Below are 20,011 nucleotides of genomic sequence, written 5' to 3' on the forward strand. Positions count from 1 at the left end.
GTCAATTGCACTTCTCTTTGTGGGCACAGACATGAATTGCTGCAGTAGTAGGCAATGCAGCACCACCTCCGAGGGCTGCGTTTCTTGAATGAATGAATGAACTTTATTCCCCTATTAAGAAAGGGGAGGAGCCGGGGGGGGGGAGAGAGGGAAGTCTAAGTAGTCCAGTCCCAGCAGGCGTTCATCACGTTTCTTAGTTTTCCGAAAGGGTGCGGCCAAAAGCCACAGGAGACGAAAGGCGACGAGGCTGTTGCGAACGGGAAGATGGGCGACGTGTTTGCGGTAAACGAGACTGGTGTTCGCGCGGCGATGGTGAGCGACTGTACCACGTGTTCTAGCACAGTTGTCGGCTCTGTTATACCCGGCGGTGGGCGAAACATTGCGGGCATTTCCATCAAAACGGCTCAGGTTGGTCGGCGTGCGAGGTGTTGAGGGCCACGAGTTGCGACAGTATCGGGCGACATGACCAATGCAGCGGCAGGTGAAACATGTCGGCTGGTCGTCCGCAGTTCTCCACTCAGTGGGGTTGCGATAACGCAGAGAGAAGCATCGGGGTGGAGCAAAAATAGAAGGGCGTGCGTTATTTCTGGAATTTGCGACAGCGCAGACAGAATGTAAACCAATGTTATCGAGTTCCTGGCGAACGATGGCTTCTACGATGGGAATCGAAAAAGTGGTAGCATCAGGGCTATACGCGAACAGAACGCTGCGGGCGCCATTGCATCTAGTTCACGTCGAACGATTCGCACCGCGTCCTCTGATGGCGACGCATGCTGCCGTGCGGCTTGATCTTCACACGTCGACGTTGCGGCAGTATTGGGAAGTCTGGCGAATGGTTACAAGACGCGTAGGCTTTTGGCCTGCTCGAATTGTCGGCACTCTTTAATGATAGCATCAACTGTAGAGCAGCTTTGCACAAGAGCAGATTAAAGGCGTCGTCAGCAACTTCCTTAAGCCCGTGCCCGACCTTCTCAGTTTCTGTCATGTCATGATCGGCTTTACGACAAAGTGCCGGCGCGTGCTAGATGTACGAGACATAGGACTCCGTGGGTGATAGGGCACGCGACGTCGGTTCCTGCTTTGCGGCAATTTTGCGGCCGGCTGGTTTGCCAAACAACTCTGTCAACTTCTCTTTGCATTGGTCCTAGCTCGTTAGCTCCTCTTCGTGGTTTTCGTACCACACCTTTGCCGTGCCTCTTAGGTAGAACAACAGGTTAACTATCATAACGTTGGGTCCCATCTGTTGATTACACTCACGCGTTCGTGAGTGGAATCCACTCTTCAACGTCGGTGCCATAGGTCCCGCAGAAAGTTTCAGGATCCTTGGGCTGCACAACCACAACCGAAGGTGACAGCGACGTAGCTGGTGATGGTGATGTTGGAGGCGGCGACAATGTGATCCCGCGTGCTCACCGTCATTCATGGTGCAGACGGTGATGCGACGTCCACTGCGGAGCTCCGTTTCGAGCCGTGGTACCCCGCACCTCTCACCAATATGTTAAGGGGGTGTTGGAAATGTAGAAAAACTGTATTTACAATGTACATATATATATATATATATATATATATATATATATATATATATATATATATATATATATATATATATATATATATATATATAGGATGGAGTCAGAGTAGTTATGTATATAGGATGGAGTCAGAGTAGTTAAGATGGCTGACCACCAACAACACGCAGCAGCCAGCGTCTCGCGATATTCTTCATCTCTCTCCTTTCGTCTTTCCGTAACAATATCGTAACACGAGCACTGCAGAAAAGACGGGGACAAGATGAAAAAAAAACACACGAAATTACCAACACGCACGAACCTTTACCCTTGTCAGCCGAAAAATAAAGTTATTACTAAATTCAGGACAACATTAATTTGGGCTAGATCCTGGCGCTTGTCCTGTGTCGTTCTCCCCACTTGTGATCGTCTTAGTTGGCGCTGTTCCTTCCTTATGACTAAACGGTAACCTCAAATTGGGACGGAGTGAATTATGTGGCGTATGTCACCCATGGATAAGTTTACAGTTACGCTGGTAAATAAGAAATACGTTATATCGGAGCAATGTTTAAGCGTTAAGATTTCTTAGTCGTAAGTTGTTTTACAAAATTCTGATACTTAGTATTTGCATCCCGACGTGACATAGATTGCTACACCCCCTCCTCGCCTATCAATTCAATTTAAAGCGCAGTCAGCATACCCATCAAAGTACAGCCGAGCACTGCTGCCATGATACCATGCTTCGGTTAGCATAATCATATTAAACATGACTGAGAACAGATTAAAAAAAAAATCTCAGTGCCCGTCTACTCTGTGAAGAAGGATAACCAGCGAAGCTCTGTATGGGCCCGTCACCAGGTCTGGCCATTTTGAGCTGACAAGCACAAAACATACATTGCGCGATAACGATCATGTCTGCAAAGTATTACATTGCTACGCGCCGCGGAAAGATCTGAAATTTCAAATCGAAAGCCGTTTTTCCTTCTCGCAGCCGCGGCACTCCGAGCCAGACGGTGGCGTACTCGCGTCCCTGCGCTTACGTACTCGGGTCTGCAGTGTTACGTCGCTCGTAGCGACACCTGACTTCGAGGATTATTCCAGGCACCACGTTTTATCAGTGTGATCTGTTGCTTGAATTGATGAATTGAAGTTTAGAGAAATAACAAAACACACAAATGGAGTGTCTGCGTGTTTTTTTACTTCGCACCGAAGCAAGAGAGATGTACTTTCGATTCATCTGCTTGTTCCCACGGTCGTGCGGTCACGTGCGCAGGTACTGAAACTATGCCATTTTGTGCCGTGTTCCAGCGCGTGATCATGCTCTGCGATCCGCTTCTTCTGCCTGAGTATTCGTGTAGCACTGAATTATACTGCTAGTCATGTTTCCTTGTGCACAGCGCGCAAATTCGTGTGCTGCGCGAACGAAACAGCTCGCGCGCGACGCCGTCAGCGGAACTGCGTAGCAGCGAAAAAAAAAAAGCGAGGAGAAAAATAATGAAGGTGAGGCCTATGACGTATGCGTCACGTGATCCTCGAGGTTCGGCATGGGAGAACGTAGGGAAGGAATTTCGCTTGCGGAGGGTTAGACGGGGCGAGTGGAGAGAGCGTCTTGCTTAGCTGTGGAGCCCGCATGCTGGAATGATGGGTTCGCGGCACTGAAATATTTCTATCTCGGCTATTAATGAGCCGATTTGAAATTTTTTTGCGGCAGGACGCTCCCTAGAAGACACGTAACAACTTCCAGCATATAATCAAAATTTGCTATGGGGCTTGGTGAGGGGTCCTTTAATGGCGAACTGCACCTCCGCCGCTGGTCGGCCCGGCATTGCACTACCTCCAGCATCGGGCCACTTATGGGCAGTTTCTTGCCTACTACAACGGCAAAAAATGTCCTTGTGCGGTAGAGGTATACAGCTTCGCTGTAAAATTCTAATTATTTCTTGTTTATAGGGTGCAGATCGAGCATTCAACTGCAGAACGGAAATGCTGGAGTTAGGTTGTAACCGTAAACGATGCGGTATCAAGAAATCGTGATATTCCATGACAATTTTAGCGAGTGTTCTCAGTAGCCTCAGGAACAGGGGGCATAATCCTACCAAGATCACGTTCTTCCGACATTTGCACAGACTCAGGGCTATCATTTTCCCTTGCATAGATTTTCTCGGGACGCGTAGGTTCTAATACCAGGTCTGTTCTACTCTGCACTGGGTAAGAGTGAAAGAGACCTAAAGGAATGGGATGAATGAGGGGAAGAGGAGTAAGTGCTTATGTACATGCCTTCTACTAGTCTAGTTTCATGTCTTGCAGGAACAAGAATAGCGTCTTCCGTCAGTGGTCGGCTGCCAACGCTGGCTAGGAAATTGTCCGGCATCATGTATGCTAGGCAACCACATATGTGTTACTGCGTTTCAGGCTTCTGAGAGAGCTCACGGTCAGGACCGGTGGATAAGGTCCCAACCGAATGCTGCGTAGCAGTGACGTTTGGTTCTGCATAAGCTTCGGAGACAAACGCAACTTTCCATCTGGGTAGATTACATATAGGCTTCGGTAATGTTGCCAACGTCAGCTTTGTGTGTCTTTGTAAGGTCCTCAGGGTGTCTACCAACCGGGAAAACCGGGAAAACCGGGAATTCTCAGGGATTTTGAGTAGTCTGGAAAAAGTCAGGGAAAACTCGGGGAATTTGGGACTCTATCAGGGTAAAATAGCGGCAATTTTATTGGAAGGGTCGAAAGTCGTGGTAATGCTGGCTCGAGCAGCAGACAGGAATTGCAATGAATCGTCTTTGACGCCGTGTCGTCGGCTGGATGAGTTGCCATTGTGCAGTCAACGACCAACTTTCCGGATTCCCGATAATTTGGACGGCTTCGCGGCACCGCCACGTACCCCTAGAGTCAACGCACCAGAACGTGCAATTTCGGACGCAAGACCCCTTCGCCGTCCGATTTTCCGGACGTTTTGCCGTGACTGCAGGTCCGAAACGTCAATAATCAAAGGCACCACCTCTGCCGTTTCGATTACTTCGCCGCCTCGAACCGGCACTCTCGCATGCAGATCCGCTGGCAGCCGTTGCCACCACTGCGGCAACGCTAGGCCTAGCTGCTTCGACGTTCGCTACGAAGCTTCTTGCCGTTTGGTGCCGAGTTTTTTATTGAAAGAATTAGCTGCTGTCAGCAATGGCATGGACTCCGCTTTTGTGGTCCTCGCGATTGGCTTAGAAACTTAGAAGACACGGTGCGTTGCATAATGCCGGTTTCCGAAAGTTAGCTTCGCCTTTGTACAGAAATGTTACATGGTGAAGCATACGCAAAAGTATTGCAGTGAAGCATAACAAGCGTGGGAAGGGGCTATTGCCACGGAAAACAGTATGTATTCCTTAATTATACACACGTGCACCCTTTATTTCCTGTCACAGCACGAGCGCCGATATGCCTAATATGTGTACCGACAGGCCTTCAGAGTGTTTTCGAACGTGCCTGTGGCGGTTTGAGCCCCTAAGGGCAGTAAATGACACGCATAATTTTTTTTCCGACTGGCCGATTTTTCGAACGTTTTCGCGACCCCTAGGGAGTTCTAAAAATCGGCCGTGGACTGTGCAACTGACCAAGATGCTTCAAATGGTTCCTGGGGCGAACGAGTGGCAGAAGGAGGACAAGAACAGAAATGATGTACGCATTGAGGAATAAACGGGAAAGGAAGCTTGCTGCCGCCGTTTTGAAGGAGCTTGAGCTCAAAAAACAAAGTTTTGGCTGATGCCGAGGTGCAGGTGTCCCGTATCCAAACCAAATAAACTCTTTAAAGCAGTGAAACACAACACTCGGGCGTCGTGCGCGGGCTGAAAGTATGTCAGGACAGTTGAGGTTGACTTACGAGCGGTTGAGAGAGAATCTCAATTGAGACAGAGTTCAGGCCTCATACCACTGAGCTTGCTATCAATTGATAGAAATAGCTCATATATTCAAATATATTTGCTTCTATGTGCATCTCCTTTTTATTCGTATTTGTGAATGTCCGACTTATTGGCAATTTTTTTTCGAAGACACTTTATTTGCTGTGCACTTTACTAACCACTGCCTTCTATTCTCTTTTTGAATAACATAAACACTACTCCTTACTATTAAAATTGGGTTAAGTTGCTTTTTAATTTTTTTCATCTGCTTACTCGAGGGTGACAGCATCAGGCGATATGGTTTCAGCTCGTCTTGACATAAAACATAGTTTTGCATCACTCAGGGAAATGGGCAAAGGCACTCAGGGAAAACTTGGAAAACTCAGGGAATTTGGAAATGTCAACTTGGTAGACACCCTGGTCCTGCATGAGCGCATTGATCAGTGAGTTAGTGTCAGGTCGCGACTAGGCACCCTATACGTCATTCAGATGTGCCGTGCGGAACGTGCGGTCATTCATCGGAGAACGTAGAACACGTTCTATTAAGCTGCCCTAAGTTAGAACAGCAAATATGTGCTTTGAAGGCAACATTGATGATCCTTAATAATACTCCTTTCGGCATAGCAAGGTTACTTGGATCATGGGATAACGTATCATTACAGCGATCACCTCTGAAAGCTTGAATAACATTCTTTAGTGAGAAATGAGAAGAGAAGGGGTTGACCGAGGGGCCCGATTTTTATTAGACATATCATAAGAAGCCAACAAACACTGACACCAAGGATAACATAGGGGAAATTAGATGTGCTTAATAAATGAAATGAAGAAACGAAGGTTCGGTTCCCACTTGCGGCAAGTTGTTTTTTCATCCACTTTGATTTCCATTAATTTATCGTTTCTTCATTTCATTTATTAAGCACATCTAATTTCCCCTATGTTGTCCTTGGTGTCAGGGTTTGTTGGCTTCTTATGATATGACTAATAAAAATCGGGCCCCTCGGTCAACCCCTTCTCTTCTCGTTTATTACATAACGAGGGTGTCGAATCCGGCAACATTGATGCCTTCAGGTACCATGTGTGGGTTTATTGACCAGTTGCCTTCACCCAAAAAGATCACGTTCTCGTGACGCCTGCGGCAAAAAAAGGACGTTCCATGTCCGCCGCCAAAGTCTGAGTGCTGGCGCTGGCTAACACTCCCAGAGTTCTATTCGGGCACATAAATACCTAAGAAAGTGGATGGGGAAACAGCGCCGCGGTAGCTCAATTGGTAGAGCATCGCACGTGAAATGCGAAGGCTGTGGGTTCGGTTCCCACCTGCGGCAAGTTGTTTTTTCATCCACTTTGATTTCCATTAATTTATCGTTTCATCATTTCATTTATTAAGCACATCTAATTTCCCCTATGTTGTCCTTGGTGTCAGTGTTTGTTGGCTTCTTATGATAGTCTTTAGTGAAAGTGTCATTGTATCAGTGCATTAATACTTTGTACGTCCTTGTGTGTTATTTATATGCTAGAGCAATGTGTGTGAATTAGAGATTGATTTGTGTGCTGCTCTTTTCTATGTTGACTCTTGTTTATGCATACTTACGACATGTGCTTTATTACCGGACCAATTGTTTGCATTTCAACTCACCTGATGCTGTCAGCCTTCGCTCAGTAGAAAATCTATTGTTTGCGGAGACGCCACGGACACAACATTTGCTAACGTTTCCAATGTGATCAGAATAAATCACTCACAGGTAATCCGCACTTCACCATGAGGTGCATAATAAAGTTATTTGGTGAATATTTATTGAATAGGTGATTTCTCATGCCAGTAATGTCCGCCTATGCCAGTAATTGAGCTAAAGGATTAAAATTGCATTATCTGCCGCAATAATTTAAAAATATTCTATCAAATTTAAAGATTGCGGTATGAATAATCAAATATGACTGTCAAAATCAGGGAAATGTTTCCTGTATAACCTGCTGCATATTCCCATGCCATCCTCGAGTCGCTATAACTTATGAGCACCTCAGCAGACCCATGAACCTTTCTGCCAACCATCGACGACACAGTATATCTTGTAATCATGGCACCCCAGATGAAACCGTTGTAGCAACCTCCACTATCCCAACTATCCTGGTTGAAACTTCATTACAATTACTGTCTATCAAGCGGCCACGCTTACGTAGAGTTATCTGTTGCGCATGAGACGGCATAGTTTTCATATATTTAATGCTACCTAGTTCATGTGCCACCTCGGCACATTCATTGTGGCGGATCGGTCACGAATGGGCACACACCAGTGTCACACACACAGTGCCGCAGTTGTCTGTTCAGACACAACTAGCGGCCCATGTTGTCAGTCGGCAGCACATACCTGGTGGCCCAAGCTAGTAGACAACTTTGCTTCTTGGTTATTTGCAACTGCTTATTGTGCGAGATCATCTAACTGATAACCGGCCATAACTGGCCAATGTATCTAAAAAAGCTATCACATTAAAAACAGACAATATGATGTGAATGAGTATAACATGGTATGTTATACGCTACTTAAAACTGTCATCCGACACTAGATAGGGACAATAAATGCCGTTTGTCAGCTAGCTGGTACAGTTGGGTTCAGCTCACCAGCGGTTGGCACGCTAGCACAGGCAGATCTCCTTTGGTTGAATTGCGTTTGCATTCTTTGGCTACTTCACGCACTTTCCGGGCGCCATGTATCTCAGTATGTTTGTATTTAACCGTTTTCCCGCCTGCCTGGCTCACTGAGTAGTCTACGGTTGAATGGGTAGCGCATCGGGAACTGAGGAAACTGGGTTCGAAACTAACTATCGGACCGGACCAGCTTGAACCAATGAGTACGTGCCAATGTGTAAATACGTGCCGCTCTTCAGCGAACCTCTTTCACGCCGTCATGATTCACTCTAGATGCGGGACTGGATACATATGGGTGCCGCTTTCCGAAGAAACTTTTTGACGCCGACTAGGAGCACTGGGTTTGTGCCATTCGGTCTCTGGTGATCTTCAGTGAGCCTCTTTGCTGTCACTTTGGGTCATTGGGTATGTACCAGTAGGTGTGTGCCGCTCTTCAATGAATGTCTCTGACGCGAACTTTGGTAGCTAGGTATGTGCTACTGGTAATGTGCGGCTCTGCAATGTCGAATAAGATCCATAAGTTTCTCCGATGCTCAGCGGAACAGAACCCACGTCACAAGGGCTCCTCCAATACAGCAAGCCGGCACAGGCTGCGCCATAAATGCACCTGCTATGTGCCGCTTTTAATGAACGCCTTTCACGAGAACATTTTAGCGAGCTGTGCCATGAATGCACTGAGTATGTGCCATTTTTAAATGAACCCCTCTCCAACGTGGGCCACTGAGTATGTGCCACTGAGTGTGCGGCAAGCGAGGGAACAATTCCCAGCGTTCGTAGGCACCAGCGCGGCTCGCTTTTTGTCTCAGAGACCACGTGCGGACTTCTAGGCAGCGCCACTAGGTGGCGCAGCGTGTCCAAAAAGAAGCGCGAGAGAGGGTCGCATGACGCGTTCCTCAGTGTTCGCCACGCACCAGTGCACCGTGCGTTTCGGATGCCACCCCAGGCTTCGCGGCGGCGGCTTTAGATGGCGCCGAGTATTCTTCAAAAACCAACTTAGGGTTTAGGAAGTGCGTAACGGGGGTTCGGCTGCAGTACACGTCTCATATATAACTCGTTTCGACGGTGGCAATACATTGTGTCGCTATATTGATCGAATACTAAACGCATTACCGTCTACGGTCATCGTGAGATGCGTTCTGCTGAATTTTTTTAGTTGGTACAACACGTTAGTACGAAACTGCAGTATCGTGTTTACTTTTGCGAGAAATAAAACGGGAACAGGTGTATTATTTTCCAAGTCGTAAATTTTCTTATTTATTCTCTTTCTCAACAGTTTTGCTGTCGCTGCGGTAAACAGAACAATATAGTAGTGCCGCTCGGCCTTATGTTGTGTTATTTTGTAGTTTTCGTTTACGTGCGTATCGGTGGCTCACGTCGTTCCCGGGGCCAAACTCTAACCGTGAGCAGTTGAGTGTTTCTTTTTCCCGTCTCTTCAAAGCGGCGTTGGTAATGCGTGTTCAGCGCTACAGTTCAACGAGTTACGTGTAGGCGTCGGGAGCGCACACTGGCGTTTTGACTGCATCGCAACACTTTTATCGTACAGGATCGTCGGCTAATGGCGAGTCTATGCGAATAAAAAACCTCTCTTCTCTGATTTTTATTCCGTACTTGGGAGAAGCGACTGTCTTGCTGTACATTTTATTCTACGCTTGACCGTCGAATAATTCTGCTCACCTCAGCCTTTTCAGACGAACTGCTATGTGCACGATTTACACACGCTGTCTGTGAGACATATGAGGACATATGATTTTCTCTACAGGTCAGTGTTAACTACCCGACCATGGCGGCCACCAGCGGCGGGCCTCTGGAGACAAAGCGCTGCCTTCGGTTGTCCCTTGCCTGGCGGCTGTACCTGTACGCACTTCATGGCTACTTCATCGAGGTCACCTTCACCGCCGTCTGGGATCTGCTGGTGAATGGAAGCCTCGAGCTGCGCGGCTTCAGCAGTGTCTGGAGCCTTGCCATCTACTCCATTTCTTGCATCGCCATGGAGAAGATCAACAGCTTAATGCAAAGGCGGTGGCTTCTCGCTAGAGCGCTGGCTCACACTTGCTGGATTTACGCCTGGGAGTTCACGACGGGCTCTGTGCTGAGGTCTATGGGGTCGTGTCCCTGGGACTACCGGGACTTCCGGTACAACATTTACGGTTTGGTGACACTTGAGTACGCGCCACTTTGGTTCTTGTGCGGACTGCTCTTCGAACTGCTCCTTGTGCCCAACATGAACAGGCTGGTGTGGATGTGCGAACAAGCCGAATCTGTAGTGGACGTGAGGGACGGCTTTGCCGCAGCCGCAGCGAGGAACGGATTCATCGCGTGGAAGAGAAAATAGGGAGCTGTAGTTTGTATGCGTGAACGGCCTAAAAAGCGGCTGATGCTGGTGAAATGCCTCTGCAGCACGTAGTCGTTAAAACGGAACCGTTCATTCTTTTGGTTCAACAAGAATGCACATGCAATACGAGAACTATTCTAACGCGCTGCAGTTCAGCAAAACGTCACAAGATGTCGATAACAGCTTTGTTAGTGTCGTTCACATGTCTGGTAAACCGGTGTTCTGTGGCGAGTAATACGTTTACGGGCAAGCAAGAACTCTCTATTAATCATAACAATCTGCTCCGCAGGTGATGCTAGGCTGAAACACATGGTTCACGTCGCCAGCAAGGTCTTTTAACGCAACAGCGTTAAGGACCCCGTGCCGCAGAAAATCCGGCGTTGGCGTCCAGCGTCGGACGTCAAATTTCAAACCACACATACCGAACTTACCGAACTAATTGAATTTCTCAAGATAAAATACGTAGAAATATTATAAAGTATGACTTACACATAACCTACAGACATGATAGCGTCGGAGTGTAATTTAAATATGCGAGAAAACATCATACTGATGAGCGAATACCCAAACGAACCCCTTTACCAACGTTTTTACCATTCATAGACCGGCCGCGGCGTCCGCCAGTTTCGTGCGCCGGCGCGCAAATATCTTGGAGGCCACGGAGCGGCACGCCCGGTTCCTTGCAACACCTTCCGATGGCGCTCTCCTCCGCCTCATCGCGGCCCACGCAAGAGGTCGCGTTTCTACCAGAAAGCCCACCTTAGTGCATAGCGTTCGCCGCCAGCGTTTCCCGCTGACATTACGGTTACATACACTGCAGTTGCTGGGAAGTGTGACAAGCAGTCAGGGATATGTGGATGCTATCGCGTTCCACTCTTAAAGGCGAAGCTGAAGCGTCCCCCAAATTTTCCTCCACGTTTCACGCTGGTGCGTTGCCCTTTGGAACTCTTCAAGAAGAGCGACGTTTTTACTTGAAATCATCCCTAGCGTTATTACTGGTTCGTAAAACCGCTTGCCTAATGCTTATTGCGTTTAAGTCTAATACCGGAAAAAAGAATCAATAAATGAAACAATAGCACACCGAAATATCGAAGGCACAGCTGCCATTCGCCGAGTGCTTGATAGATGGCGTCACAATACTGCACCGCAGCAACACAGACACTTCAGCAAGACGGGTGTTATCTACGTTTCGCTGACGAAAGTGCCTCCACATGTGAGGTGATGCGGTGATTGATAAGCAAGAACACGTACGCCAGCGGTGCATGCACAATGTGAAATACGTGACGTGAGCTTAAGGGGAACAGACAGACAGACAATGAACTTTTATTGAGGTCCTGAGGGACTAGCCGGCGGAGACCCGTTGGGGTCCCGCCGAAGGGAAAATTGTTTTTATAAACCGCTGGGCTGGCAAACCCGAAATATATATATATATATATATATGTATATATAAATGCCGAATAAGTGCACCGTGGGATTTGTTATGAGCGAAGCCTCCTGTGATTGATTAATGTGGTGAATTGGGCGTGCTGGTACATATTTGAAAAAGCGGCAGCGCAAAAGAAAAGAAGAAAAGGAAACCGACGGATACGAGACGACAAGGACGAGAGCTGTGCTGGTTGCTTTGATTGACGATAGTTAGTAGTGATGTTCACGGCGGTTGTTTGTTTTCATCGCTTAGTGCCATACGAGAATGGTGTGTTGATGTTAAACATACTTTGCGTGCACCATTTCTGTTTGTCTGCGTAGCACACAGAACACACATGGCGCCATGTTTCCTTGAGGCGTTGTTGTGCGCCATTGTTCATAACTTCTGCGAGGCTTGAGCATTGTCATTGCCTCATATGGCCCATCGCATCATGGCAGAAGTGTGAAGCCTTAATTGGACTTTGGGGCTCCTTCACAATTTCGTTGCAGTGGTTGTCCGTCAAGCAGCCACCGCGCTCTACGAGGAGCACGGTGACGAGCCAATCCGATGTGCTGCTCATTGTTTTCGATGGCGCGTAATCGGCACAACTGAGCTACAGCAGCTTCGCCCCCCTCACCCTTCACCTGGAAGTTTGCACGTTAGCTATAGTTGCACGCTCGTGTGACGATCAAAGTTGGAAGTTGCGCTTGAGAGGCACGGTTGCTGTCAAGCAGAGTTTTGACGATTACCGTCACTAAGGCGCCAATTATTACGTGCTTGTAACAGGCCTGGTAATCGCGACTACATCTACGGCGCGACATCTGGCGGTAAAGTTAACACTCCAGAGTATACTCAGCGCAAGGCACTTTTAATGCGAAAGCATTATATGCCACATTACGCGAAAATCCAGCGTCGTCGTCGTCACCGATCGATGGTGCCAAAGTCGCGGACGGCGCAGAGTAGAAAATACACGACAAAAATGTTCGGATGGACGTCACATTTCTCAGGGGGGGTTGCTATTAACAAAGTAGACTAATGGCTTTCACAATATAATTTGGTACATATCGGACTGGGTGGGGGTCGAGCCAGCGTCTTCGGGGTGAGAGACGAGCACGATTCCCAGACGCCACGGCGGCTCTGGTTCACTAAAGGTGTGGCCTACAGTGCGTGCGCCATTGGTCACGTGACGGCGCAGCCAATAGGCACGAGGCGGCTTCACCTCGTGAGATGAGTGTGTAAAATGAGGGCGCTGCTTCCCACGCGTCACTTGCTCTTCGGATGTGATCGGTGCTGTGTCGACGGACTCTGAAGTGTCTACCTCAGCGGCAGCTCACGAAACTGTGGCCAACGTATACGGAAGCACATACGCCGAATCAGCAGAAATAACTTTGACGAAATAGTTCTGCGGAAGCCCCGCAAGGTGGAGAGAGGTAATTATAAAGGGGTAATTATAAAGCGGCTGCCCCGGAAAGGCGGTGGTCCCGGGTTCGAGTCGCGGACCAGCGACGAATTTTTCTTCGACTGCGACGCTTTTCTTTCGAAGAACCCGTATGGGTTTTCTTTGTAGCAATTGCTACGAACGGGTGGGTGTCTAATTTTCCCTTTATTAGAAATAACTTTAATGCACGTCGAAAACATTTCACCAAAGTGACTATAATGCTTTCGCAATCCCACACATATCGAGTCTTAAGTGTCTCTGTCGAATATTCTTTTTCTTTAGTTTCATGTAACAGCTGTGTAGGGAAATCACGTAGGCAGATGATATTTTATTATTGCTGCATTATTTACAGCAAGACCAACTAAATAATTATCATGGAAACATCTGCGTTGTACAGTTTGGCTATACATAATGTAGTATTTACAACAAAAGAAGAATAGAAGGCTACATAAATGCTAATTATTAAGATACATACTTTATTATTGCGCTATGTACCATACGACAGCGGCAGGAAAGCAAGGACACTCGTTTGTCCTTCATTTCCTCTCCTTGCGTCATTTCGTATACAAGAAGGGATGCAAAGGAGACTGCTTCATTATCTTTTAACTATGGGCGTTCTTGTACTGCAGCAACCGAAGAAAATAACAGAAGAGGAAGAATTCGCTGCTTTGTTGTTCACTAGTTTACTTGCCCCAGATATTTGAAATGGCATGAGAGCAAGCCCGAATGTTTACCTCAGTGAATTTAAGCGTGCGCTAGGAACTCCAACGCTGTTACAGTCTAATAGAGGGACAAGCTTGTTGCGCTTATTTTTGTGAAAGGGTTCTACAAAAGTAGGAGCCAGTCGCTGCCAATGATGATAACAAATGACCAAAATCAGATGAAATGAGCCCGTACAAAGTGCGGCACCTGGAATCTAGCGCAGAGCTCTCGTTCAGCCACTATAGATTGTCGAGGTGCTCCGTAAACTGGGTGATGCTCTAACGCGAGGTCGCACTCGCCGATGGTCGTGTCTCCGCCCCTTCCGAAGCTCTTAAATGATGAGGGCTTTGTTTGTGAATGGCCCAGCTGGGAGGAATAATCCCAGGCCGCTGTAACTGGGGCGGCGCGGCAGCGTGCGGCTGTCGGCCAGCGTCCTGTTCGGGCTCGTTGCGGGCGTTGACATTGTTCTGCCTCGCTCAGCTCTTCTGGCATGGGGCGAATGACACACCAGTGGAGGTTAGCTTTTTTCAGCTAGTACTGAAAGTGTTACCCAGACGGAGTTTTACAGGTGAATGTCGCAAGGATAGAGTATCAACAGCACCCTCGTCCTCGTTTTAGGCAACAAGTAGTCGACACTTGCAGATTTTGCGATGGCAACCACCCAGACATATGGTAGGTTCCCGCATATAAGTCATTGAGCAAATTATCGACATTTTCCAGAAAGTGGGCTTCAGTGCTGGATAGGGGTGGAATGCAAAAAAAAAAAAATGTGTACCGTGATTTTGGAGATGCTAAAGGACCGATGGTAATCAAAGGTCTTTCACTAAGCTGTACTTCACAGCTCGTTGCGCCAGTTTCGGAACGTTAAACCCACATTTTTAGGGCTATGGTAGGTACCGGTGGAACGTAAAGCGAAAATAAATAAATAAATAAATAAATAAATAAATAAATAAATAAATAAATAAATAAATAAATAAATAAATAAATAAATAAATATTTTAGAGATTACCTAGGCTCTGAACTTACAAAGCAAACAGCAGCATTCTGCAACATTGAAGATCACCATCATGCTTTTGCTTACCCAGCTTTTAGCTCGGAAATGTTTTATGCCGGGTTCTCCCAAAAATCTGCGCCATGTACGTGCGTCACGCGATCATCACACAAAACCGAGAGATGGCAATGCTTTGCCCTTCTGTGTCTACATAATGATTAAGAAAAGCAGGCATAGCAAGCTTAGAAGGCTTTACTTCATTAAAGGAATTGTGCTCTTAATGACTTATATTTGTTGCAATACGAACGTTTAGAGATTATTTCTTCTATTACTGAATAATTTCGTACACAGCATGGCCGGCAGATGGACACCTATACAGGGTAGTAAAAATAGCAGTGCTTGAAAGTGTCTTTCCGTGTAACCACCACATCCTTGGTATAACTGAAAGCCAGCTTGATTTCCGCGTCACTTCTCGTAGTTCGCCTGCATAGGCGACGAGTCGCCGGTTGGGAACACGTGTTTTTGGTGTTCGTGTTGGAGTGAACCTCGGCGTGTGATCTGTGCGCTCGATCTTGCGGTTACTCTGTGGTTGTGCTACTATGCGAACAGAGAGAGAGAGAGAGAGCGTGAGCGTGTTTATTGAAGTGTTGTGCGCACGCGCAAAGTACTGCCACAGCTGCCCGTGTTCTTCCTGAAGGAAGCAAGCCGCCGTCACAAGTTGTTACAGGAAATACTTGGAAGGAATGCCACTCCGATTGGTAAAGCACTAATTATTAAAAAAACATAATGCTGCTGTCCGCCAACCACACCCTTGTCAGCATTTCTCGACAGTTTACTGCTGCTTGACTGCAGCGTTCCAAAATACGTTACCGAAAACTGCGCACTGTCTATTGTCGATTGTGGAAAGCAGTGTCACGGCCGCGCGATGCAAAGCAAGGTGCTGTTGGATCGAGCGGCCGTGGCGGTGTAATGGCTTGAAGTACATACTTATAGCTTGAGTTTAGCGGAACAATGAACGCTAGGCTTTCATCAGGGCGAATAAACAAAAATATCGCCAGACTGTTGTAGGCGTCACTTTAGTCAATCTTGTACTCCCGACGTAAAAGGAGCAATTTTTGCTATTCCACTGCAGCGTAATTGGTGACGTGACCGTCGGAGAGGGAGAGAAAAGAACTTTATTTTCATGTTGGGTGATGCGGTGGAAAGGTCCTCAGTACAGAGCCTCGCTTGTGGCATTCTTCAGTGCAGCACTGATAAACGCCGCAAGTACCGTTCATCGTCGGCGCTAGTTGCTTCCGACAGCCATCCGACAAGGGGTTTAAGAGAAAGATTTGTAGGGCAGGCAGAAGAGGTGGTGGTGGTCTACAGGACCAGAGGATACGGGATGTGTTCGGGCGTTCGCCACAGTATTGGCAGGGTGGGGCGTTCTTCAGGTACGAGGCCGTGGAGGAGGTGCATTCGCGCTGGCGTATGGAATGTTTCAGTCTGGGCCTGAAGAATCAGTACACAGTGCCTATGGATGAGCTTTTACTGAGCTTGGGAAACTTGCGTCTTGCCTCTTGATAAGGCCGCAGAAGCAGGCGAGCCGACCTTTTCGTCTGGGCTGGTCGCGGAATGTAGGGTGCCTGGTTCAATGTCTCGCAGGCGAGCTGATTAGCTCTTTTATTTCCCGGCAGCCCGTCATGACCATGTATCCAGATGATTTCTAAAGAACCCTGAAGGTGCTCTTAAATAGGTGTGGAAATGTGGGCCGGGAGATCGTTGTGCAACAATTTCCTGCAAGCCACCATGGGGTAGGCAAATATGATTCTTGGGTAGGCTCAGATACTAGGGGTATGTGTTTGGTCGCGATTGCCATGGTTGCCAGCTCCGCTAAGGTCGGATTTGTCTCTGGGAGTGCCTCCGTATGTAAAGTTTGGAGGTCGTTATTCACGACTGCTACAGCGGAGCCCCATGCACCAACGATAGCATCAGTGTAGAAGTAGATGCCGTCAGGGTGTCTTGCCGTGTACCTCTTGAAGTAGGCAACTCGCTGGCATAGCCTCTCCTTGCCTCGTTCTGGATTATTGTGGCGTGGCAGTGGAGCTATGGTTAGGAGTTCGCGTTGTTTCGGGGGTAGTGGGCGCGTGTCCACAGTAGGCGCAGCTTCTGGATGATGACTGACGCTATGGAGGATGTGTGTGCCTTAACACGTGCGCTGCAAACGTAGTTATTGGTGACTACGATGAATGCTGACTAGTTTCGCCACCGTGTTAGGGCAACCGATGTCAAAGAGGCGCTTAGTGCTGGCACTAAACGGAATGCCGATCGCCAGCTTTGTCGCCTTCCGGATGAGCGCATCAAGGTGATTCATATCTTTCTGACGGGGATTGGTATACGGCAGGTGATAACGCAGGCTCGACATAATTGGTGCGTTTCGTATTTGAAGCATATCCGCCTCCTTCACTCCAGTGAGCCACTGGAGACTCTACGCATCATGTGCAGCACCTGTTCTCCTTGCCTGAGCAGGTGCTGCACCGTCGCAGCGGGACCTATATCTTTCTGGATATGGAGAATGAGTATCTTAATACATTTTGGCTGGGAAATCGGCACGCCTTCGCTTACAATTTGTATGGCGGGCGGTCGCCATGTTTTGTGATAGATCAGTAGCAACTCAGATTTTTCTGGCACACATCCTAGGCCAATAGTTTGAGCACCCTCACGCACCCTGTTCATAGCCTGTTGGAGAGTTTCTTGAATGTGTCCTGGCGAACCCGTGCTGATCTAGATGGCAATATCATCTGCGTATATCGCATATTTGATGTCGCGGATGTCTCGTAGCGTTCTATGGAATGCGCACGTGGCATGATTAAAGAGTGTGGTCGAGATCGCTGAACCCTGCGTGATATCTCTCTGCGGGTGGGGATACCGTTGTGAGGGGATGTCGCCTACTCGTAGCGTATACGGGCGACTCCGTAAGAAGCCCCTGATATAATTATAAAGCTTGGTTCCACAGCCAGTAGCTTCGAGATCTTGCAGCATAGCATCGTGGTTAGCATAGTCAAAAGCTTTCTTGAGGTCGATGGCAAGAATAGCTTTAAGCTGAGCGCTGCTTGTTTCCTTCGTGATTTCTTCCTGTAACTGCAGCAGAACGTGTTGAGCAGATAAGTGATGTCTGTATCCAATCAAATTATGGGGTAGGTGTTGGGATTTCTCAAGGTGACCAAGAAGTCTGTTAAGCACGACACGCTCCATCAGCTTACCGACGCAGGATGTTAGCGATATTGGACGCACATTCGCTGTTGCTTGCCAGGCTTCGGAATGAAAATGATGCTGGCTGTCTTCAATTTTTCTGGCAAGCTTCCCGTGTCCCACGCATTATTAATTTGCTGAAGTAAGAATGCATGATCGGCTTCTGTAAGGTTGCGGAGCTGTGTTGTCTTAACTTGATCTGGTCCTGGCGCTTTATTCGGCTTTGCTTCTGCTAAGGCACGCTGTAATTCCGCTGGTGTGATTGGGCCGATGGGACCCTCATTTTCTGGCTCTGTGTTTTGTAGTCAGCATACTGTGGTTGTGCTGGATCCGCAATGTTGAATAGTTCGTCGGTATGCTCAAATGTTTCTAGCAGCTTCCGGAGCTTATGGGACGTTTGTGTCTTTGTGTGGGTTGGGTCAATGAGTTATCGGATGAGATTCCACGTGGGGCTCATATTCCGTGCGTCGTTGAGCTTGTCGCACGCATCGTACCACTGCTCCCGAGTCAGATGTTCAGCGCAGTGGACGCTGGAACGATCTGCTCGTTGAGCGTGCTGATGCGTGATCGTAGTTTGCGATTGAGCTTATTTCTTTTCCATCTCTTGATGAAGGCATGTCGTGCCTCCCAGAGATTAAGAAGATGCTTGTCCGTGCTTGGTTGCTCCAACTTCTATATTCTCTCCTTCGTGTGTCTCTGGATTCGTTGCCTGACCATCTCTACCCAATCTTTCAGGTACATGTTTTGGAAGTCTCCTACATGTGTCTTGCGTAACTCATTCCAATTCGTGAGGCAATGCTTGCGCTGGCGCTTTGGGAATCCTTTGATATGCAGAAATATCTGTATGACAGTGTGGTCACTCGTTAAGGTATCGTGCGTGTTAACCCATTGCGCTGACAGTCGTCCTTTAATGAAGGCCAGACCGGGCGTGGTATCTCTTTCTACGAAGTTTCCGTGCCGCGTTGGGGAGTCAGTCTCGTTAAGGAGAGTTAGCTGGGCTGACCGTCGGAGGAAAAGATTTCTTACGCCTGAGAGGCGCTGGTCTAACTAACCCAGTCGGCGTCTACAGCCAACGGCGTTTCCAATGCGTGGCGCTGGAGCTCTTTCGAAGGTGACAACCGTCACCGCTCAGTGGTGCTGCTGCCTCACTCAGCTTACCTTGCTCGCCGACGCCGTTGCACTGCCACATGTGCTCCCAGTGTTTCAATGATACACGCCGCGCTGTCGTGTTTTGAGCAGTCGCGTTCACCCACTAACTCGGAACTTAGAGATAAAAGAGCTGAGAAAGGTAGGGAGGTCAAGAAGCGAGTGGTTATAGGGTTGTTGGTACAGGCGTAGGAAGGGGAGGAGGGGTTGGGGGTGAATGATAATTACATTATCTACAGGAAGAACTTGAAATAGTGAAATGCTCATTATAAATTATGCGATACCAGAAGAAAACAATGTGTTGCATAGACAAGCGATTCCTGACTTTATCTTTTTTATGATGTACGCATATTCCTTGTGCTTCGCCATGCGTGTTGTGGAATTAAAATATTAGCGCAGACTTTAGCTCTCTCAGACTCTCCATAGCTAAGTCGACTAGACTTACCTAGTTGAAATGCAGGCACGTACCCAGGGGGGGGGGGGCCGGGGGGGGCCCGGGCCCCCCCCCCCCCGAAATCAAGTGGCATACCCCCCCCCCCCACCCCACCCACGCCACCACTCCTCACACATTCCTAAAGCGCCGCCAGATCAATGTTGAGACGTCGCAGCTGTTAATCGGTCAGCATTATGCTGCCTTTTTCACTCCTTTTAGATGGCGGTAGTTATCGTCATCTCTTGTAATGTGAAGGACAGTTTTCTCGTAGATTCCGCACCCGCGCGATTAACTCGA

At 48.0% G+C, this 20,011-nt stretch overlaps 1 protein-coding gene and 1 non-coding gene across 2 annotated transcripts; both read left to right on the forward strand.

Annotated features, from left to right (window-relative positions):
• The first annotated feature begins 6,644 nt into the window (after positions 1-6,644).
• On the forward strand, positions 6,645-6,717 carry TRNAS-UGA (transfer RNA serine (anticodon UGA)). The gene has a single exon. It is a non-coding gene; the product is annotated as a tRNA-Ser (tRNA).
• A 1,704-nt stretch (positions 6,718-8,421) lies between these two features.
• Positions 8,422-19,681, forward strand: LOC135911959 (transmembrane protein 229B-like). Its single transcript, XM_065444319.1, has 2 exons — positions 8,422-8,441; positions 9,796-19,681. Exon 2 carries the CDS (start codon positions 9,817-9,819, stop codon positions 10,366-10,368), a length of 552 nt encoding a protein of 183 aa, XP_065300391.1. The 5' UTR covers positions 8,422-8,441; positions 9,796-9,816; the 3' UTR covers positions 10,369-19,681.
• The last annotated feature ends 330 nt before the right edge of the window (positions 19,682-20,011 follow it).

Source organism: Dermacentor albipictus, chromosome 10, assembly GCF_038994185.2.
Source record: "Dermacentor albipictus isolate Rhodes 1998 colony chromosome 10, USDA_Dalb.pri_finalv2, whole genome shotgun sequence".
NCBI lineage: Eukaryota > Metazoa > Arthropoda > Arachnida > Ixodida > Ixodidae > Dermacentor > Dermacentor albipictus.

Bases quoted from the DNA above. Each gene is read 5' to 3' on its own strand.
- LOC135911959 (XM_065444319.1), top strand. From the start codon at position 9,817: ATGGCGGCCACCAGCGGCGGGCCTCTGGAGACAAAGCGCTGCCTTCGG.